The sequence below is a fragment of the Ixodes scapularis genome, unplaced genomic scaffold (genome assembly GCF_016920785.2).
Source record: "Ixodes scapularis isolate PalLabHiFi unplaced genomic scaffold, ASM1692078v2 ptg000005l_1___fragment_1__unscaffolded, whole genome shotgun sequence".
NCBI classification, from domain to species: domain Eukaryota; kingdom Metazoa; phylum Arthropoda; class Arachnida; order Ixodida; family Ixodidae; genus Ixodes; species Ixodes scapularis.
In genome coordinates, this window is record NW_024609885.1 from 124,037 (window position 1) to 148,010 (window position 23,974).

A 23,974-nucleotide genomic window follows, 5' to 3' on the forward strand; every position below is an offset into this window, starting at 1 on the left:
CCGTCGCTGGCGCGGAGCGCTACCCTTACCACGAACAGGTGGCCATCAAGCACATGGCCGATACGTACGGTCGGCGAGCGAGCGTAGCGCCCGAGAGACACGATCTTTGGTTCCATTGGTAAATAAAAATGTCCGCTTCGACGAACGATCGGTACGACCGCCGTCAAGACCCGAGCAGGAGCGTTCCGAGGTCTAGCAAGAGCGACGAAAAGCGAAACTCGCTCATGAAAGCCTTCGAGGCCGCAAAGAACAAGAAATCCAAGAAGGGAAGAGACGAAGTGTCTGCGAGCAAGATGGAAAAGGAACGCTACTACGCCCGCATGAAGTTGCTCTTTTGGATCTTTTGCATCCTGGGTTATACCGGTTGGGTCGCCGGAGTAATGCACGGCCTCACCGACGGCAACTACATGTTTCGAGGCGTACTCGGTACCATACTTTGCATCGGAGGTCTTTTCTTTATGTTGATTGCACCGATATCCTCGGCGGTCATGAAACCAGAGTGTTCAATCCGTCAGTCGGGCCTTTTGCAAGCCTCGTCGTGCCTGATAGTCATCATGCTCAGCGTTTTTGGGGTTGCCGTTTATCACATGTACATGCAATCTCTCGTGGCTAAATAAATTTACACTCTTTGAAACTTCTCGTCTTTGTCTTTATTATCGATCAACGTTTGCGGTATCCGTAAATTACCATCGCTCCGAGTGCGCTGCCGGACAGCATGCTACCAATGAGCCAGGACACGCCGTCGCGGCCATTGTCGTCGGGTTCCGCCGGGGGAGGACTGGATTTGTCGTCGACGGGATTCCCGTTGTCGTCGACCTCCACGGATTTGGCAGGCGTCGACTCGGCGCTGTTGGGATCGATGAGCATCTCGTATGGGATCGAACCGAAGGTGTTTTCAAATACGTGGGGCATGGCGTATTCGGCGTCCATCGGAGACACGAGCCACGTCTTGTCCCTAACGCGTTGCATCTTGCGACCGTAACGAGGTAACGAGACGGTCGCAAGATGCAACGCGACCAGGTAACGAGACGAGTCTTCTGATCGATGAACGGAGCTCTGGTCTTGTGGTTCCATTCGGTGGCAGTGACCTCCCCTTCAATTTTCGGAGGCACGGCCTTGATGTTGGTCTTTGTCTGAAGGATCCGGTACGTCTTTAGCATAAACACCTCCCAGTTGTCCACAAAGTCTCCGACGACAAAGTCCGGGTCCGTCATCTCGCCGACACTGGTAATGTATCTGTTGTCCACGCAGTACACGCCGTACAGCTTGCAGAAAAATTCCACCAGATTCATTTTGTCGGTCGTGTTGAGGTGCTGAAAGTCGTAGGGGACGTGGCAGGAGAAGCCGTCGATGTTGATGTCGGTTCCGCTCGAATTGTTGCATATGTCCAGAATAAAGGACATGATGGTGTTTGTGGCGCCTCGTTTGGTCACCGTATTGGTGCACTCTTTCAGATACGCCATGCGGAGTTTGGTGCAGATGTGTTGCAACCTGGGCGTGTCCGCTATGGCCTCTACGTTCACGTTGGGGTTCCAGAGCAGCGCTCGGAACGTCTCGTTCTTGAAGAGCACAATGTGCCCGTTTTCGTTAAACTCCAAGTCTCTCTCTCGCCACACGTCGTTGACGTGAATCTGCGGGTACATGCTGCTGTTAATGTCCTCCTCATATTCACTCACTATCGTATTTGCGATCGAAACGGACGAATAACGGTTCGAATGCGGCATTTTTTATTATACTAGTTTCGATAAATTTGCAGCCCCTTAATGGCGAACACCTCCCACTCGGTGACGTATCGCGCCGTCACCACCGACGTCGACGATGTCTCGACGGACATGACCTCGTTGTCCTTTGCGTGAGTGAGGTACATGTCCAGTTCGCACTTTACGATTCGGCGCCGATCGAATGCAGACAACTCGTGATAGGCGTCGGGCACGACGAACGTGAAATTTATAAACACCTCCTCGTCCCTGGTCTTCCTATTTGCGAGCAAGTCGTCCAGATAGGCGAGACAGAGCTCGTAGAGCGATTGCAGTGACCGGAACGTGCCGTATTTGTCTCTAAAGGCCTCGACCAGCTGCGTCGACACACCGCCCGCCCTGGCCGCCGATTCCACCGACGTGCCGGCGTCCCAAAGGGCGTAGCGAAACAACTTGTTTGTCGGAAGATTCATTCTCAGTCGGGATGAGTGCCACGAACGAGAACGACGATCTGGATCACATTATAGCTCCATTCCTGAGCGACAACTATATCCGGGAATTGTTTTTGCTCTATCCGACGAGTTCCGGCAAGACGAGGAAAGGTGCTCTCGTGATGAGATATCTTCTCGATAGCGGTTTTATAACAAAGGTCGTCGTCGTGGTGCCCCGGTCCGCGCTCCTTACCGACACCGAGCGCGAATACCAACGAGTTATTGGGACCGACATCTACAAGGCTCCTTCGCGAAAGACAGTTTACAGGCGGCTTGCACATCCACACTACGGTCTAAGCAAGAAACCACCGTCTTTCCCCTCTCGTAGCGGTGGACGAGCGCAAGAGGAGCTACAAGGTGCACGCTCGCAACACCGTCCATAAGCTGGCGCACGAGACTCGCGACCGGATATTTGTGTGCAGCACGGCCACCCCGTTTTTTACAAAATTCGAAGGCGAGCTGCTCCAGTGGGTCACCACCTTCGACCAGGGCATAAAGACGGTCGAGGACGCCGAGAGATACTTTAGCATTCGGATGGTCGTTCCGAAGCAAGTTTCTCAAAAAGATTTACAAGACGTCTCTCCACGTGGTCAGGGACGACGGGAGTTACACCGTGCCCAACGTGGTGGACGTGCGCTACCCTCTGAGCGAAGACGACTTCCCCGCAATCGGCTGCGACTGCAAACGGGAGACCTGCGACGACATTCACTGCGTCGTCAAGCGAGTCTTTGACGAGATTGTGAAGCGTCCCAAGGACAAGCACTTTGTCGTTTCGTACCGCTACGACATTAGAGAAAACATTTTGACCATCATGAACAACGGCAAGCACGAGAGCAAAACGACGGCCCGAAAGTTTGTCTGGAAAAACATGACCATCATATTCGTCGTGCCAGGGGACCCCGCCTGGTACCTGACGAAGCTACGCGACATGTACAACAACTTTACCTCCTCGGTGATCATGGTGACCAATTTCTTTTTCTGCGAAGGCCACACGCTCAAGAACGTCAAGCACATGCACATCATCGGTGGATTCCCCACCTACGAGTGTGCGACCATGTTTCAGGCGCTGGGCCGCGTCTCGAGACTCGGCTCGCACAGCAACGTGGACTCGGCCGTGGTCAAGGTGTACATGTACAACGGCCAGCACTATGCCACGAGACGCGGCAAGGCCGTCGACAGGGAGAACGTGATTCGGAGAGCCATGGTCAGAATGATTCGAGACACCCCCCTTTCTCCGGCCACCGCAGACGGTAGACTCTCGAACCTGCTGGCGCTGTACGCGACCAACAACGACGACAACCGCAAGAGCGAGCCTTCCGCAGACGAGAGCGAGATCGACAAACTCTTGGCCGCCACATCGCGCTTTGCGTCGTCAAAGTACTCGTACAACATTACCGGAATAGGCATGTGCCTCATTGACGACTCCATCAACAGGTACAAGATTGTCCAGAAGCAAGCCATGCGGCAATATTTATTCGACAAGCGAGTAAAGACGACCAAGAACATACGAATCGTCAAGGACTTTATGCGATCCACCTCCTTCGGTCCGGGCGAGATTTTTCTATCGGTACTGGACGTGACCTTGACGGGCGACGCGCTCGTCGATAACATCAGACGTCACGTTGTAAACAGGTACGTCATCTCGAACAAGATTGATAACTTGCCGCATTACGCAACGTCCTACAAGAAGCTCATAAAAGGCGCAAAGCTGGCAAACATGACCATAACCGCTCTGCGGAAGGTGCTACAGCAGGCCGGACTCGGGTCCGACTTCACCCACCGCCACGAGGCCATCCTGGCGTTGTACGAGTGGGGGCGCGCAAGTAACAGGATCATTGTCCTGACCCCAGTTATGACGCGATGACGGATCGACAACTGGACCTCTTACGATCGACGGAGGCTTCGCGATGGTCAAAATTCAATTCAAAGGCTTTCACGACGACGGACGGCATCCAGATACCCACGAGCATGTCCCTCTTCAACGTCCGAGTGCCGGCTTGCACCGCGTTCCTCGCGGACGCGCTGGTCGAGAACAAGTGTGCCAAACGCGTCGAGGGGAGTCTTCACGTCTACTACTTCGGCGTGGCCCTCTACAAGACTCTGGGTTTAGCGGAGGCTTGCGGTCTAGACTTTGCCTCGGCCCTACACCGAGAAGATCTCGGCCGCGTCTACTTTACGCTGGCTTCCAAAGTGTTCCCCTCGTCCTGTCTCAAGGAAGTGGCGCCGAGGACACTCTGCTACCACGGAACGGTGTGTGGCTACCGACGTCCACTGACGGGGGTGGTGTTGGAGCTCTGGTCGGTTCACCGCGGGGAGGCTTCGGAGGCGCTCTTTCGGAAGTACGCGGTGCAGGTGGTGCCCTACGTGCCGCAACTCTTCTCCTTGGACTCGGAAGGTGCTGGTGGTCTGAAGGAGCGGCTCAAGATTCTCTTGGACTCGTTGGGCGGAATCGAGGACGAAGAGTTTGCGAGCAGGTTGCTGGTCGCGTCCGTGGTGCAGTGCGCGGCCATGCGGAACGCAGACGAGGCCTGGGTGGATCCGTTCGTCACCGTCGATGCTGCGTGCGAAGACGCTGTTGCAAAAATTGCGAGCCAGCTTCGAGACCGCTACGGACTGACACTGGATGAAGAGGCCCCGCTACCCTACGACTACGTCTGCCACGCCGTAAGGACGTGTTCTGCATCCGCGTGTGCGTGGGACACGTTCGAGGGGCGGACCTGGGACAGGTGCATGGAATACAGGGGGGGCTACAAGTTTGCCGCGGTCGGTCGGTACGACGACGGCCCTTGCGTCCTGTACGATTTTTGTTCAATGTATCCGTCCGTGCTCGTACAGTTTACAGAGATCGACTCTACGCGATTTCGGAGCGTGTCCGAGTGTCTTCTCAAGTCGGCCTACGAGCTCTTGAAGGAGAACCCGGGTATGAAGAGGATGTTGAAGAAGATGTGCAACTCGGCCATCGGATGCATGGGCAGTTACAACCACTCGATCGGCAGAATGAAGTGCCTCCAAAACAGGTCGGTCCTGGCCGCAACGTGCCGGCTGTCTAGGACGCTGCTAAAGTGCGTCGCGACGATGGGGGAGCGACTGAAGCATCTCCGAGTCGTGTATACCGACACCGACTCTATTTTGTTTTCCTCTCCCCAGCTCCGAGAGATTGACTGGAACCAACTCTTGACGGAGATAAACACCGAGTGGATTCCGAATCTACTACCGCCCGGAGCCGATTGCTATCTGAAAATGCGGGTGGACAAGTGCATGCCCCGCGGAGTCTCCGTACTCGAAAAGGGAAAGTATCTCGAACTCTCAAAATAAATTGTTGAGTCTGCATACCAATTCGTCTCTGGTCTTTTCAATATCTAAACACCCGGTCTGCCCGTTTGTGTGCAACGGAGCGTGAATGCCGTACTCGGGTAGCCCAAACTTTTCCAGACCGTTGACGACCCGCTCTCTATCGATACCGGGTAGAGCGCGGTACTCGTCCAGGCGCCTCTGCAACACGTGCATGAGCTTTTGTGTGGTGCTCAGGTCGACTCTTTCGAGGCCGTCGATGGAATTGCGAACGTAGACGTAGGCATTCACCTCGGGCTTGCAGAAGGCGTTCAGAAAGTCGAACACGACGCCGGGGACGTCCTTGGTCTCGACGAGGATCTTGCGAACCACGTCCGCCCTCGTGTGGCGCGGGTAGCCGGGATGCTCGTAGACGGCGTATCCCGGCGAGATTTTGTTAATCTCTAGCGGAGTGCGCGACACGTACTCGAAACAGGCCGCCGCAATCTCCATGTAGTGTGCTCGGATCAATTCCAAAGGGTTCATAAAGTCGTGATCGATCGGGTTGCGGGCGGACGTCACCAGAACGTGCGCCTCTTCGGTGTCGGTCAGTCGGCGGCGCTTTTGGTGAGACAGGACGGCCTCTTCGAACAACAGCCTCTTGACCGACTTCATCCGCTCGACGCGGTACTTGTCGGCCAGGAGAGAGTCGGGTGGGACTGTTCGTTCCATCGCCAGACGATGGGCCTTGTGTAAGATTTCGGCGTACAGCGGAATCACGACCTTGGAATAGTTGCGAGGACACGCGGCGTTGTTAGCGCGAATGTTGTTGTTACGCAGCCAGTTGGAGAAGCGCTGCTCTATGGTGTTTACGTACTGGGACAGAGCGTCCGCCTTGTCGGTCACTGGTGCCACCACTACAACGTTGGCGTCGTCGACCACGAGTCGGTGGCTCGCTCGCCTGTGTAGGTCGGGTGTAAGTGCCAGTGCCGAGCGCGCGAGTTTGGGTAGGCGAGCGAATATCTCCTCGGCGCTCAGGTAAAATTCGGAGAGAAACTCTTCCTTGTCGGGGGTGCCCCAAGTGTCCGCCTTGGCGACTTTCCACTCTTTCACCAGTTGCGGAGAATGTCTGTAGACGGCCGCGGCTCTGACCACGTCGTCGTCCAGGTCCAGCGAACCGTTGTGCAAGACGAGTCGGTAGCCGCAGCGAATCAGGTCTTCCACGTGGCCGCCCTCCGTCTGTAGAGGAACCACTAGGCGCATGACGTTTGGGATCTGGCCGAACGCTTCGGCGACCGCTTCGTACGGACCCGACCCGTGTCTCTCTTTTAGGTCTTCCAGGTAGGCTTCCTTGACGCTAGAAGGAACGAAACCCACCCTGAACATCACGGGTTTCACCTGACCCGGCGTGCTGCCGTTTAGCGACGCCGGCAAAGACACTCTGTATCCGAGCGGCATGCCGTAAGCCACGGCGCGCGACACGCCCCTGCTCATAAAGGAGCGGCGTATGACGTTTTGAGTACAGGGAACGATCTTCGTGGTGTTTATTCGCAGGAAGGCGGCCACCGACTCGTCCCAGGCCTGGCTAGTGAACAACTCCACGTTGACGCGGTTTAGGTAGTTTGTAAAAGCGTTGCCCATGTGCGTCAAGAACCAATCTTCGTTCTTCAAGTATTGATCCAGCGAATAAAGTTGTACCGGTGGAGCGGACGGTACGGCAGTCGATAGGTCTCTCAGAGTCGTCTCCAACATGTATTTCCTAGTGTTGTCCATCAGGCTCTTTACGGTGCTACACAGTTGCGAGTCCAACTTTATTTTAAGTCCCGTAGTAGAATCTAAAACTAGTTCCACCACTTCGGTCGAATCGTAGTTTACGTTCAAGCGTTCCTGTGGAGGGTAGATGCCCCACGTTTCGGGGTGATCGTACAATAGGCCGGCGGACAGTGCCGCGCATCCGGCCAACTTTACCCAGGGCGACATTGCCGCGCAGTTCGTGTAGCCGTAAGTGTCGGCCGCCGTCAACAACCATTCCAACGTGCTCGCAAACGGTAGCGAGTAGAGTTCGTACACTGTCCACAAGTCGTTGAGGTCTTGCAAAGTGTCGGTGGAAAAATATTTGATCACTAGAGGCTTGATGTCTTCCCTGAGCACTACGGTTGGTACTTTTTGTGGCGGTGCTGGTGGCGTTATCGTAACCTTTGGAGTTATGTTTGGCATATCGAAAATGTCCAAGTCTTTTCCGTACAACTCCTTATAAGCTACTTTGACTTTTTCTCCGAAATTCTCGTACGAATAATAGCCCGTTAATATCAATCTCTCTAACGATTCGAGTGCAAAGACGCTAGTCTCTACGGTGCCCGTTTGGCCCAACTTCAAATCACGGTTCGTGCTTTTCGCATATTTGTCACACATTGGCATTGTGCCCATTATCCATTCTACATCTTTCTCCGGTACGTGCAATTTCAAATACAAGGAGTTCCTACCATATATTCTTTTAAAGAGATCTAGTATCGCAGGAAACGACACCTCCGAGCTCGGTCTATTCACGACCACCTCGTCGAATCTATTACATAGATCAATTGTGCTCCTGATAGGAGCAGTTTGGAACTCTTTCACTAGAGCGAGCACGACAGATTTTACAATCTTCGTAATATGGTCGTCGGTATCCTCCTTGGTGATCTTACTTTCGTCTATGGCTTCGCCCGCCCCTATTAAAGAGCTATACCATTCGCTTGCTTTCGTCTCTTTCCGGGAGTACAATAGCTTGGAGAGCAGAACGTAACTGTTTTTACACTTTAGGAAGAGGGGCATGAACGGAGCTCGCTGTCGGTTGAAGACTCCCCAGCGCACTCTGTGACGATCCACCGTAAAGACCCTATCGTCGTGCGCGGTAACGAAGGGAGTGTCGTCGTCGTACGAGAGGTATTGTCCTTGCATCGGAATGTTTGTGCGACGGGCTGATTTCAGCATTCTCGTGGTCGCGTTTTGTCCGATCGGATAAAACACGGCGGATTTCTTGGTCGCTACGCTCAGAGCGGTGGACGTTCGAGTAAACAGGTGGTTGATGCTACTCGGTTGATAGTTCGAATAACCCAAGTCTATCCAAACCCCAACGCCTCGCGCAAATTCTTCGGCAACGTAGTGTTGTAGCAATAACTTGACCTGACCGTGTTTCTCCAGGTACCTGACTTCGTTCACCGTGTTCACATACTGACGGACCAAGTCTTTCGTATCTTGCCGCATGGGAAAAACGCAGTTCCACGCCATCTGGCAGTGGTCGTCGAATCGAATGGCCATCTCTTCGGTAAAGTCTCCCTTGGCTAACATTATTAGTTCTGCGCTGGCAAACGTAGGTGAAAAATAGGTTCCCCATTCCTCGGCGCACTTTCGGATCACGCCGCTCATTGCCGGTAGCATCTTCTTCGAGTGCGCGGAGAGAGCCGACGCGGCGTATAGACAGTCCACGTCCACGTATCTCACCTCAGAGACGTTCGTGTCTCTTTGCACCACGTTCGCGGCGAGCGTGAACGTCAAGGGGCGACTCAGCAGATCGGGAGGGGTATCCCTACTTTGTCCCGTAGCTTTCTTGACCATAAATTTGGGAAGCATAAAACTATCCCCCTCTAGTACACAAACGTCGTCTTCGGTTGCGTTCTGAAAATTTAAATGATCTCTTATAGTAGTGTTTGTAACGTAGTCGCAATAGGCATATTGAATGGCCTTAACTTTGGCATCAGGAGTAGTTTCGAAGGAATAGTAAAAACCGGCGAGCAGTATCCTGCACCAATCTACGACTTCGTCCTGCTCCAAGTCCAAGAGCTTGGTGAGCTGCGGAGCCAGAGCTTGCGCCAGTTTGCTCGGCGACCTACTCAGAGCCCTGGGGTTGTCGGCGATAAATTTCTGCCGACATTTTGCAGAGTCAAAGTCTAATTTCGCGGACCAGTAGTCCACGAAGGCGTCGTAATTCAACATTTTTTTTGTTATAAAACGCACCGATGGATTACGAGCAACTGGCTACGAATCGAAAGCGACTCGCGATGGACATCGCGAACCTCGTCGGGCGCATCTCTGACGGCAAGGAAAGGACGGAGGTAGTGGTAAAGAGGTGCGAGCCCGTGTCCAAGTTCTTTGACAGAATTTATCTCGCGCGCTTCGAGGACTCGCTCGCTTTCAAATCCACGAGCGCCGTACTGCACGCCATCGACGAATTCGTGGACCCGACCTCTCCGAACTACCTCGCCGCTTTCGAAGCGATCTTGAATGCAGCTTTAAGCGGAGTACCAGTCTCGTCGGAGATAGAAAAGGAAAGAGACTTGAAGCACGCCGAAATAGGTTCCCTCTTATTGTCGGAAAACAGAGTAGAAGAAACTGGCTACGTGGAGAGTGGCCGCTTTCACAAAGACGTGTACGCTATCACCGATTCTCTCGATCTGAATCACGGCGATAACCGTCTGGGTCCTTTGAGCGTCTTTGTGAGCGACCAAGGCGCTAGAGGAGTAAAGAAGCCAAAGTTGACTACATTCGGTCGGACGCGCGAAGTGAATTTCACCCCGCAGGGGGCACCTGTGAAAGCAGGTGTTTGGAGAGTGGCGTCTCCACGGACCCCGAGCTCCGCAGGGGGCGCCTGCACCTTTGGTGCTAGGTGCTTGGTGAGTAGCGTCACCACGGACCCCAGCCGCGTGGGCCACCATACCCGCACGCAGGGGGCACCTACTTTAGTAGGTGCTTGGTGAGTGGCGTCACTACGAACCCCGAGCCATGTGGGTTCGCCCACCCACGTCTGGCTTTGCGTGGCTTAACCCGTGTCCGGGGAAAAGGGGACCCTGGTGGTTGAGCTGAGCCCGGGGTATGTTTGGACCCTTCGGGGCCCCCCGGGCGAGGCAATACACCGCTTCGACCCCTGCTTCTCGTAGACGGGTGTCCTGGCTTGGCCCGACCAGGATGATTCAGCCAGTCGCCTCTTCTACCCTCTTCTTCCTTCTTTCACTTTTCCTCCCGCCCCTTTCTCTTTTCTTCTACACTCTCTTCCTTCCTTTTTCACCTTCTTAGGCGGCAAGGGCCAACCTTGAGTGGAAACAGGACCTATCCCTGCAACCACACTAGGGTATAGTGCCCGGGCAGCACTGGTAGCGTAATTGTGTCAGCCAAGCCCTCTTGCTATGGCACATTACCTACCCCCTTGTTGGGCTCCGTGGTGGGCGGTGCACCCGGGCACTGAATTTTCTTCCCCATCTCTATGGGTCTGCACAAAAAATCCTTTCTTGATCGGCCCCCGAAAAGGGGTCGCACCGAAGCTTCTACCTCGCACGAGACACATTCTACTCCACCTAGATTCCCGAAATTCTTAGTACTCCACTCTGAAAGTGACAAACCGCTCTCGAAAATGTCACCATTTCTCGTTGCAAAAGTCCTGGAGAGTGTGGTTGGGAAGAATTTCAAGGCTAAAAAGCTGGCATCAGGCGATTTATTTGTTGAAATTGAGACCAGCCACCAGAGTTCTGTGCTCCTTGCACTCAACTCTGTGTCGGACTACAAGGTTACCGTGACACCCCACAAGACATTGAACACCATCCAAGGAGTCATCTCGGAGGACGACCTTCTGGACGCGTCTGAGAGCGAAGTAGTGGAGGGCCTTTCTGACCAGGGGGTTGTAGCTGCAAGGCGCATCTCCTTGCGTCGTGACGGCCAAGAGCTGAAGACGAGGCACATTGTGCTTACCTTTGGGACCACCACACTTCCCGAGTCTGTTAAAGCTGGATACCTTTTCTGCAGAGTTCGTCCGTACGTTCCAAACCCCAGAAGGTGTTTAACTGTCAAAGATTTGGACATGGCTCACAGAACTGCCGCGGCAAAGCCACATGTGCTGTGTGGCAAAACTGACCATGCAGCAGACTCTTGCTCCAACGACGCAGTCTGTGTAAATTGCAAAGAACCCCACCCCGCTTACTCCAGATCGTGTAAGACGTGGAAAGATGAGAAGGAAATTCTTACCCTTAAAGTGAAAGAAAACCTCTCATACCAAGAGGCGCGTCGCCGCTTCGCGTTTTTGCGCAAGGGTGGCTTTGCACAGGTGGTGCAGGGGACCTGCACCACTGAAGGTTGCGGTGGCAACTCAGACATCCTTCCCGGATGCTAGGAAGCCACTGCAGTCCCCAACACCCCAGCTGAAGCTTCAGCTTCCTGGGCGTTCACTCTCGGCTGGTAGGCCTACATCCTCCTCCAGCGAGAGTTGTTCCTCTTCCACGGGGCAGCAGCCTGTCCCCTCTCATGTAGAGGGCTCACAGGCTGTTCCTCTTACCCAAGATGGGTCGGCTGTGTCCGCACCTGTCAGTGCTTCGCGGTCTCCTTCCAAGGAGAGGGGACCACGCTCCCGACCGAATTCTTCGGAGGGAGCGTCCTCATCCAAGGAGCGGCACGATTCTTGTGCCACTGCTCCAACACCCAAGGGGCAGGAGCAGGTGGACTTGGGCGATTGCCTGCCCAGTACCTCTGCTCCTCCGGTTGGTGGAGGTCGGGGCCGGGGTTTTTCACCTCGTGCCCGGAGCCACCCTAAACCGGCTAGAACAGCCTCCGCCCAGGAGGCAGAACCAATGGAGGAAGGTACTGACCCATCCACTCCTGCGTCTGACCCAGACGACATGGAGTGGCAGGTCCCCAAGGGCAAGCACAAGAGCAAAAAACCAATTGTACCACCGAAGTGACAATTATACTTTGCAAGGCTGATATGCTTTTTCAACAGAAATATCATCCTGCATCTTCAGTCACTACACTAACCTCACATCACCAAGTTATCTTGCTCATTCCCATTGCTCCACCTACTCCTAGGGACCAGCCGAGACAGAGGAGTAACGGCGACTCCCTCGCCAGTGGCCTCGGCCCAAAGTCTCGACGCCCTTGGAGGTCGGAGGGGGCAGTTCCATATAGACCAACCAGAGGACCACTGGCGACTCCCTCGCCTGGGGCTTTATTTTTAATTGTTTTTCCCCAAAGGTTCGGTCGGAGCTGCCTTCTTGCAGACTCATTAAATCATCATTCATGTCCATTTCCACTTTTACTAAATTTACCTCCTGTCACTGGCTTAGTTTTACTCTAGCTACCATTACACAAAGCTTGTGACTTTCTGGTAAAAAGCTAACTGCCTAATATTAATAATGTCTGTTTTTTTACAATGGAACTGTCGTGGGCTTTTTTCCAATTATGACGACATCACCTTTTTAATAAATGAACACCACCCTGCTGCCTTTTGTTTGCAGGAGACACACCTTAAAGAAAGTCACTCAAATGTTCTCAGACACTTCAAAGTGTTCAGAAAAGATAGGTTAAACGCATCTGTAGCTTCCGGTGGTGTTGCAGTGGTTGTCCAACGCATGGTCCCGTCCACTGAAGTGGCTTTGCAAACCTCTCTCGAGGCTGTGGCTGTCCGTTTGCTGCTTGACCGTGTGATTACTGTCTGCTCAGTGTATATCTCCCCGGGGTATCGGCTGCAATTTGAGGAGCTAGATAATCTAATTAGGCAGCTTCCGGTGCCTTACATCATTTTAGGTGATTTCAATGCACACAATCCTTTGTGGGGAAGCTCTAGAAGAGATTCTCGAGGGGCACTCATTGAACGGTTTCTTCTTTCGACAGGATTGTGTCTGCTCAACACAAAAGAAGCCACTTATTTTAGTTCAGCAACTTGTAGTTTTACTTCCATTGATCTTTCGTTTTGTCATCCTTCATTGTACCCCCTGTTTTTATGGAAGTTCATCCAAAATCCATATGGGAGTGACCACTTTCCACTCATTTTAGAGTTTAACCATCCTCCTGCTGGTCTTTTAACACGTACCCCTCGTTGGAAGCTTGAAAAGGCTGACTGGTCAATCTTTACAGAAGCCTCACTTATAGCATGTTCATCCCTTGATGATCTTTCTATCGACGACGTCACCGAGCACATTACTCAACACATCTTGCAGGCCGCTATGCTTGCCATTCCCATGACGTCCTCACATCTTCCAAAAAGGCCAAAGCCGTGGTGGAACGAAGACTGCCGCCAGGCAAAGAAAGAACAGAATCGTGCGTGGGGTATTCTCAGGCGTTATCCCACAGCAACTAACCTGATCGGCTTTAAGAAAAAAAGAGCGCAAGCAAGGTATGTCCGACGGCAAGCCAAGCGGCAAAGCTTTAGAGGGTATGCTTCCTCAATTAATAGCAGTGCGTCCTCGAAGGAAGTTTGGGACCGTGTGCATAAAATTGAAGGCTCTTACCGGGTATTTTCTGCCCCACTCCTGAACCAAAACGGAGTATGCCCTGCCAGCCTAGAAGAACAGGCGAATGTCCTTGGTGAGCATTTCGAATTTGTTTCAAGTTCTCAGCATTATACTCGGTCATTTCAGTGACACAAGCTACAGGCGTAGAAAAAGGCAGTTCCTTTGTCAGGTGGCTTGCAGGAGCCCTATAATTTACTATTTACACTTTTTGAACTACAGTTGGTACTTCGTTCGTCCAAACAGACGGCTCCTGGGCCAGACGGCATTCATTACAAAATGCTTCAGTACCTCCATCCATCAACTCTTGAGCTTGTTTTATATTTCTTCAACCGCATTTGGCTTGAAGGTTGCTTCCCCTCATCTTGGAAGGTGGCTATCATAATCCCCCTGCTGAAGCCAGGAAAGGATCCTACCTGTGCATCTAGCTTTAGGCCGATAGCTCTCACGAGTTGTTTTTCAAAGACATTAGAAAGGATGATAAATAAAAGGCTTATATTTTATTTAGAAAGAAACAAGTTGCTTGACCGTTACCAGTGTGGATTTCGCTCAGCTCGATCTACGGTTGACCATCTGGTCCGCTTTGAGACTGCTGTGCGAGAGGCCTTTGTAAATAGACAACATTGCTTCTCTGTCTTTTTTGACTTGGAAAAAGCATTTGATACAACTTGGCGCTACGGCATATTGATTTGTTCAACATTGGTCTTCGGGGCAGAATGCTAGGTGCCATCCATAGTTACCTCCGGGATCGCACTTTTCGTGTGAAGCTTGGAGCAACTCTTTCTAAAGAATTCTCGCAAGAAAATGGAGTCCCACAAGGCGGTGTGCTTAGCGTCACACTTTTTATCGTAAAAATGAATTCAATTTCTCATATTATACCGCCATTTGTTCAGTACTCGCTCTATGTTGATGTACAAATTTCAGTCTCATCTTGTAATCCGTCCATCTGTGAACGGCGACTTCAACTTGCAATAAATAATTTGGTCAAATGGGCAGATTTAAATGGTTTTAGGTTTTCTCCTGAGAAAACGGTTTGTGTGTGCTTCTCTCGTCGCCGCGGAATTTTACTTGAGCCTTCCTTAACTATGTATGAAGTCCCTATTGCAGTAAAAAAGGAACACAAGTTTTTAGGTCTTATATTTGACTCAAAAATGACATTCATTCCACATGTTAAGAGCCTCAAAATGAAATGTATAAAATCACTTAATATACTAAAGGTCTTGTCGCACGTATCCTGGGGGGCTGATCGGTGTTGTTTATTGCGCATCTACCGCTCAGTCGTGCGGTCTCGACTTGATTATGGCTGTATTGTGTACGGCTCCGCACGGGCATCGGTTCTCAAGATGCTGGACCCAATTCATCATCAGGGGCTCCGACTTTCCACTGGTGCTTTTCGCACATCTCCAATACTCAGCCTATATGTAGAGGCAAATGAGCCCTCACTGGAGAAAAGGAGGTTTGAATTAGGCTTCATGTATTCTCTGCGAATTAGGTCTGTTCCTGGTCACCCGACCCTGGACTGCATAGAACAAGTACACTATGAGCAGACTTTCATAAAGAAGCCTTCATTTGTTCCACCTCTCGCCATGAGAATTCGTTCTTCTGCTGAGTCCGTAGGGCTGGATGTGCTACCCTCAGTTGTGCAGCGCTTGAACTCAGTAGCTCCTTGGGACCTCATGCCCCTCCACTGTGAGTTGAAATTAACAAAATACAACAAGAAAGAGACCCCTAATGAAGTTCTGAGACAAGAATGTTTCGAACTCCAGGACCAGTACCGAGACTTCACAAGTTTCTACACTGATGGGAGCAAAACTGATTCCTATGTAGGCTGCTCAGTGGTAGGGCCTTCCGTGAAGTGTGTCAAAAGAATTAACAATAATGCCTGTATTCTTTCCGCAGAGCTTTACGGCTTAATCCTTGCCATAGACCACATTCTTAAAAAGAAGATCCGTAATTCAATTGTTTACACTGACTCACTTAGTGCTTTACGAGCTCTGGACACAACCGGGGATGTTCAAAATCCACTTGTTCTAGAAATAAGGAACCGGTTACATTCAGCATCAAAAAGGAAGAAAGAAATAACATTGTGCTGGGTACCTTCCCATGTAGGAATTCCTGGGAATGAGGATGCTGACCGTGCAGCGAGCACTGCTAAGGATCGGCAAGTGGATCTGCACAAGATACCCTACAGAGATTATAGACATGCCCTGAAAAAATGTACAAAGTGCAAGTGGCAAGAGGAGTGGAACCAAGAAATGAACAATAAGTTGCATGCCGTAAAACCTTTAATTCAAGAATGGGAGAGTGCACGTCATCGTGAGCGATTTTATGAGGTGGTATTATGTCGACTCCGAATCGGTCATACACGTCTTACCCATGGGCACCTTTTGCGAGGGGAGGATGCTCCAGAATGTGAACACTGTCACGTACCATTAAGCATCCTGCACATTTTACTTGTATGCCCTTTGTATGACCAAGAACGCCACAGACACTTTGCTAAGGTTTACCAAGAGCATACACCATTACATCTCGCCATTTTACTCAGCGATGAGCCATTGATTCCACACAAGTGTGTTTTTAACTTTCTTAAGGATGTAAGACTCCTGGACCAGCTATAATTTTAATAGTTTGTCGTATTCATTGCCACATCTTATGCGCTTGTACTTTCATGATCATTGTTTTATTAAATTACAAGCTACTATAGCTCTTTCTTCTCTTTAACCTTGATTTCAGCAATAGTCCTAGTTTTTGGCGCATTATAGCCTTGGTCGCTGCTGCGCCATTAAACCCCAATCAATCAATCAATCAATCAAGTGAATTTCAGACACAAAGAAGCAGCCGAAGCCTATTATCGACACCTGGAGCGGGCGCTGGTTTCGATGGATTTTGAAGAAAAAACCCTAATCGACGCCATGACGGCAAATATTGCGGAAAACTTGATCAAGACCGGGTCGGAGAGATGGCGTCGGCTCGAGAGCGCTTTCCTCAATGCGTCCGCAAAGGTTAATAAAGACGCCTTTCTCGACGCCGCGTGCAGGGACGCCGTGGCCCACCTCCTGTTTACCTCGCTATTTAAAGAAAAATCATGAACGCAGTAGCATACGACCTCGTCAAGGGCGTGAACGCCCTGTTGAAGTTAAAGTCCGACGCCGTAGTAGAATTTGATGCCGGCGACGAGCTCGACTTTCTGAATGCGCTGGCCGAGAGAACTCGTGGTTTAGAGGGCGCGTTCTGCTACCTCGTGCGCGACGCGCACTCAAAGATTGGTGAGAAAAGCAACGTAGCGGCTCTACTAGCCCAGTTTGTGGAAGGTAAGAAACACGCGTTGGCCCGTTCGGCGCTGGAACGAAGTCGCTACGTCGGAGAGTTGATTGTTCCGCGACCCACGGACGACGCGACTCGGTTCTTGCGCGAGAAAAAGTTTCACACCCTCGTCCACGAGCTATGCGCGCGTAGGGAGGTGACATTGGAAAGCACCGACGTGTTACACGCCGTCCATCGGCTCGCGGATAAAGGTGGTACGACTAGAGAGCTGTCCAAGTTGGAACTGATGAATCGCGTGTCTAACCTTGAGCACGTCCTGACAGTAAAGATGGCTCGAACGATAAAGCGTTACGCGGAGGCCGCCGACATATTGAGCAACGGATCCAACCGGCACGTAAGGTTTCTCTTGGTCGGTGAAGCCTTGCTTAGAGCTCTCGGCGCTAACGTGTCCGACCAAGAATACGAGACTTTTTTGACTACATTAACAAACACTCTGACATCGAAGGAATTTTACTACCAACGAACCAAGACGATCCCCACGTATATCGGCGAGCAACCCAAAGCACCTAGTGCAGAGCAGCCACTAGTGCCCGCAAAAGTGAGACAGCCTAGTACCGTGGTAAGGAAGAAAAGAAAGTTACAGAGTCCCGACGAGCCAGTCTCGCTTTCCCGCGATAAAAAGATTAAATACGAGAAGAAGAAGAAGAATTACGTACTCCAAAAGCGGCTGGAATCGTATTTGATGTGGAGAAAAAAGACGTTCGATCGAAAGACGGACGAGAAGAACGCAAAGGAAAAACGTATGCTTTTTGCTAAACGCAAGATCGTAGATCTTTTATTTAGAGGAGACCCCTCTCGCCTAGTCTTCAAGAAGCGTCGCAAAACCGGCGAGTGGAAGCAGGTCGACTACTCCATAAAGCTAGATCGCATGCATGAAGTCTTTGAAAAGTTAGTGAGTGACGAAGCACCCTTTCGCGTTCGCCCTCATTATGACGAGGGTGAGGGATTCATCGACGACGACCACGGTCTGGAGCTAGGTACAGCCGTATCAGACGCCGAGATTGCTGGCGAAAGTGAAGAAGAAGGAGAAGAAGAAGAAGACGACGCCATCGGCAACATAGAACAAGAACATTACGTTAGTCTGATGGCAAAGACGAGACGCGACGATACGGAACAGGCTGACGAGTACAAAGAAGAAGACGTCGTAGCTCACGAGCCTTTGTTTGACATAGAAGACGAGCCCAGCGTTACCGCGGGTCGAGAATCGATCACAGAAGAGGAAGAAGACGACGAGTCGGAAATGAAGGTTGCCAAAGACTTTTATTGTCTCACTTATCCCGATTCTAGACGAGAGTCGGTATGCGAGGACAACGCCGCGATGGAAGCGCAGCCGACTCTGACGGGGACGCCGAAAAATTTCGCGCTCGACTACGACACCGTCGAGGTCTCCTCGTCCAGCAAACTCGAGCGCGCGATAGGCAACTCCTCCGAGCCGGATCACACGAGCAGACTCGCTGTGTACACAAAGATACCTTTGGTCGACCCCGTTCCCTTCAGTGACACGTCCAATTGGCACGAGCTCGTGACCTTGGCAAATTTAAATTACAAGTTTTTCGTAGAGTACGACGAAGCGAACAAGTACAAGGAGCTCTACGACAAGTTGGTTCGTCACAGCCGACCGTCCAGAATTGGCCTTCTGTACACTTCTCAAGTCGAATCTCTACTCCTGCACCTGAAGAGTGCGAGCGCTTTCTTCGTCCCACCAAAGAACTTGAAGAGCGCGGAGCTAGCGCTGATGCTCGTATTGGCCAAGGAATACGACAAGTCGATCGACACGCACTTTATGGTACATCAATTGTCCGACTACTTGAAAGACACGTTCCGGTCCGGTGCCAAGGTCTGCGTTCTTCCCAAATGGATCACCCCCGACCTGGTCGGTGTCGCGTATAACCTGAATCGAGAATACGGAATGACGATCGTGGTCCCCCAATAAAACAAATTCTACGATTGTATCTGGCTGGTCTTGTTGTAGATCTATCGTACGACGATCGTCAAGATGACGCACGCTATAACTACTCTCAAAGTCCCCGTGATTTTTTTCCCCACACTATTTGTGGATTTGACCGTTGCATTTGGTATTGTTGTGGTGGTGGTGGTTGACCACCAACCTGTAGACTTTGTATCTCTGCGCGTCGTAGTAGTAATAGTAGTAGTAGTAGTAGGAGTAGTAGTAGGAGTAGTAGGAGTAGTAGTAGTAGTAGTAGTAGTAGTAGTAGTAGTAGTAGTAGTAGTAGTAGGAGGAGGAGGAGAAGTAGTAACAAAGTCCTCGTCGTTCACTCGCGTGTCGTCGCCGTCACCGCTACCTTCGACCTCCTCTGTAGTACTATCGGCGCGTTCGTTGAGTTGTCGGAGCACGTAATCGACGTCGTTACACGCACTCATTGAATCGTTTCCTTGTCGCTCACTCAATGTGAACGCGTGGCGGTAGATGCCCGGGCCTCCGCAAATGTAGTATTGAACGGTGTCGTCGCACTTCAAGGTCACATATTCGCCAATTCCGATGTAGTATCGTCGCTTCGAACACTGCAAGTAACTCTTTCTATAGTAATCGTACCGCATACTAGGCGTTTTACACTCTTCGTAAATGTACGGGTGAACAGGCGGATTGCTGTCAAAGATTTCATAGTAACCTTCGCGCGTATTGCACAGCACTTTAAGCGGTGAAGGCGAGTCTGTACACAAGTGCAAGTACGGCTCCGACGTTTCCAGAAGGTAGACGCCCCGTCCATTTTCGGATAGATTGAAATGTGCACCAAAGTCAAACAGCTTGTTGTCGATGCGGAGCAGGGGAGTCTGCGGACACCCAAATGATCCCTTCCGACTCTTTCTATAGTCGTACAACGAGATCGCACCGTGATATAAAATTTTGGAGGGCATGTAATCCGTTACGTTCGGACAAGGCTCCCAACAAACCTGATCGAGCTTTATTCTGTCTATATAGGACGCTTCGATCGCGGTCAGAAGCGAAAATAGTAGCAACATTGCACGAACACGTGGTAATCACACCCGCTAAAATATACCTGTTGAGGCGCATGTCCCACAACAACAACTTATTCGTAGCGGCCAAATACTCCAACGCGGCGTCGGTGCTCCGGTCCCTCGTGTACGAGCCCTTGTACGGAGATAACCTGGTCTGGTGAGGCGACACCGACGGTAGCGTCCTGTCCAGCAAGTGGGTGCGCATGGCCTTGTGCTTGCAACTGCTCTACGGCAAGAGCACCCCTGCGACCAACGATCCGCAATCGGCCTTTAAGAACGATTGCGTGAAGAGGTACGCTCTGGAAGCCGCGTGTGTAGACAGATCAATCTACAACATGTTTACCTCTTTGATCTTTTCGCGGCCCTGCGGACCGGCGTCGTCCTATCCCGCCGACTTTACGCGAGACATTGGCAATGATCAAGCGAAAATCGCCAAGTTTAAGGAAAGGTTTAAGCAAACGCTACACTCGTGGCTCTCGACCAGAACGTCCAAGGTTCTGCGCGACAAATTTAGATGTATAGACAACTTGTACATGGACCCCGTATCTTTCTTTAACGCTCACGGATCGCGCGTCTATTTGAAGGAAAGACTCTGGACGGATGCTTTCGCGATGTGCGAGGAAAGCACCGACGCTCTGGCGAACCTGTACGACGCCATGATCGAATTGGAGAGTCCCGTCGATTCAACAAACCTGTCGGAAAGACTATGCACCGTTTCTATACAATATCGCCTCCCCGTCTTAGAGCCCTTGGTAAACGAGATTAAAGACTTGGTCCTGCAGCACATTGACGACGGCGACGGGGATTGGAATCGCACGATAGACACGGTCGGAGAAACCTTTAAACCTACTTTGGGGTCCGCTAATAATGCATTCGCACCTTCCCAACACGCGGTCTTCGTAGATAGGGGCTACGATACGATATCCGTCTACGAACCTGTAATGCATTTCGACTTGGAAAATCTAAAGTTGTGGTTTAAGTTTATACTCAAATTAAAATATGGGACTTCTACGATGCCACTCGATGTGGGCACCTTGCGAATGGTGACTTCTCTACCCATCAAGTACGGCGGATCGCAGACGGGTGTATTTGGCTCGAACGTAAAGTACTGGATTTACGAAAACGATAGCGGAAAGAAAACGATGGACCTATGCACCAGACTGCCTCAGGACATTCAGGTGACAAACAAATCTTTAAAAGCCTACAAGTATTACATATACAAGAACGTAACCGTCGATGGCGATGCAATCGCTTCACAAGGCATGATTAACCTTATAGAACCGTCACCGCACGCAAAGTCTTTTATACAATCACCTTCCTCCTCTGATTCCTATCCATTAAATATAACGTTCGAGTCCGATGGCTACGTGACCGTTTCGCACATGTTTGACAAACGAGGCAGCGACTCGCGACTAGACTCGTTCTACAAAAACTACCACCTGAATAATTGCGCGTATTGGCAGAACAAGAGGGTGTCCGACTTGGAACGAATCGTTCCACTGCTCGACGGCTTTGGCAACAAGAATTCAAACATCAGCTTCCGCACAGATGACATTGCCGAGCGCATGGCCCAAACGATTGCGAACGTCAAACTCACTCCTTCGAAACCTGCAAAAAGTTTCGATACCTTCGACACATACAGGCAGCTGGCCGTAGCCTTGGATAAGCTAGGGAGTCCCCATTCCATCAGCGAAACCATGTACATCTTTAGAGACATTGTGGAAAACGAACCCAGAAAAGACAAGATTGTACGCGTCTTAGACGAACGAGTTAGATCGGCGCGCGCGGTAACCGTCTCCACATTCAAGCCATTGGAGCTTCCGGAGCTTTCAAAAGTCCAGATTGAAATCATATAAAGAACCGGATTATCGACTCGCAAAAAAATATCCAACAGGCGTGTGACAATGGAGTTTGCGAACCGAACGTGTACGCAGAAAGGCAAGGGACCTTGTTGGACCTGGCACGAAATAACACTGATGAATTCAATCCTTTACACAGTCGGCATGGAGCTGAAAGAAACGATCGACGAGCCAGGCGCTTTCGCCCTGAGGGACTTCTCGAGAATCGTGTTTTTCCAAAACACAAACGACTTTCGCAGCCCGGACTACGACTGCCGCAACCTGCTCTACTCGCTCCTACGCTACCACTCGTGCATACGCTGTGTGGAGTTTTCGCAGTACGTAATCGGATCTTCGACTACCAAGCGGCTTTACGGAGCCATGAAACACAACCGGGGACTGCGTGCGTTCGAAATAAATGTCTTTAAGGAGTTGCCGTCCGAACTCCTCGACGCCTGGGGAACCCTGACCAGACTGGAGAAGCTCGTCCTCGTCTGCACAAACGTGCCGTGCCAAAACCAATTCGCCGCATTGCTGGCGCGTCTTCCCCTAAAGTGGATAGAACTCGTTCAGATAAACAGAGGAGACGAGCCCGTAGATCTTTTACGAGACGTCGCACGAGACCCGAGGCATCTGCAGACGCTGCGTCTAGAGTCGTGTGTGGTCAATCACTACGCTAGCGGCCTATGTCAGATCCTGAGACACAAACGTTGCGTCGTTAAAGACTTGACCCTAAAATGCCGCTGGCGGGATGCCGCCGCTGTAGCCTTTGCAAACGCCCTGACGGAGAACCAAACACTCCGACGACTGAACTTCGACGGTTCACAATTCCCTCCGTCGTTCGTCGAGCGTCTCTCGGACTATATCGCCTCGAACCCCGAAGAGTTGGAGTCGTTAGTTTTGTCGCGATGCGCTCTGACCGACACATCGGTAAGGACCATCGCCCGCGGTCTGAGTACGAATAGGACTCTACTCAATGTCGACTTTAGCTACAACAACCTTTCGCACGCCACTCAGTCGGCATTGCTACGAGCGTTGACATTCCACTGTCCAGTCGTAGGTGATAGGAAACGGGAGTTGCTACTGTGCAACTACGACTCGCTCGACCCTTTTTGGGGATACGATTTGCACGTCATGAGCGTAGAGAAACCGACGCAGGCGTCGTGTGCCAAACTGGGCGGACGGACCCTCGACTCCATTCGCACCATGAAACTTTTTTGGGACGACTACCTCTACGACACATGCAAGATTCTACTCAAGTCCAAATCTCTACGAAAGTTGCACGTGAATTTCCCACCAAGCGACGAGATCGCGTCAAACTTTATCACCCTAGCTGATTTTCTCAAAGAAACGACGTCCGTTCGCGAATTTTACATCGATTCGCCGTGCAGCACCACTTGCATGGCGACCTCGATCTTTAAGGCTTTGGCCGATAATCGAAGCGTGGTCGTGTTCCGGTGGCCAGAGTGCGTGATAGGCGATAGGAAGAGCGATCTACTCAACGCTCTGGAAGAGCTATTTCGAAAAAACAAGACTCTTATCGACCTCTCCATCGGCGTCCACCCCAACGCGCACGAAAAGGTGGCTCGTGCGATCGGCGAGAACATCCTGTCGTTCGACTACGCGTCCACCTATCGGTCGTTTCCGATGAAGGAGGTTCTCGGGAGGAATCTCTACCGCTGCTACAGGGCTCTAGATCTCGTTAGAGACCCCTATTGCGTGACGGCAAACCTACCCGTCAGTACTGTCGCGAAACTGGAAAGCGTCCTTTTTACGAGCTACTTTGCCGAGCACTATGCTCGGGTGGTTGGCGATGGTCGACTACCCGAACTGTTGAAGCGTTATCGCCAATACGTTCACAATACACAATAAGTGTCTTCGAAACTTAAATTGAGCGACGTCGTTTTCGAAAAATCTTTAGACGACCTTATTACTACGTGCAGAACTTGTTTGCGAGCCATAGCTCTCCACCACAAAAACTTTCGCGACGCCTGCCTCTGTCACATTGAGCAACATCCCGTTGGTGTTTCAAGGTCGCCTACGATGATACGATAAGTCTTTTTTTTGAGGTCATCCTGTGGGTATAAAAGAAGGAACATTCAAACTACTACAGACGCTAGATTTCCAAC

General features: G+C 51.3%; 1 protein-coding gene across 1 annotated transcript; it reads left to right on the plus strand.

Moving 5' to 3' along the window:
* Window positions 1-2,470: 2,470 nt before the first annotated feature.
* On the plus strand, window positions 2,471-4,052 carry LOC120850661. The gene has a single exon (XM_040223276.3). It carries the CDS (start codon window positions 3,000-3,002, stop codon window positions 4,050-4,052), a length of 1,053 nt encoding a protein of 350 aa, XP_040079210.1. The 5' UTR covers window positions 2,471-2,999.
* Window positions 4,053-23,974: the final 19,922 nt, after the last annotated feature.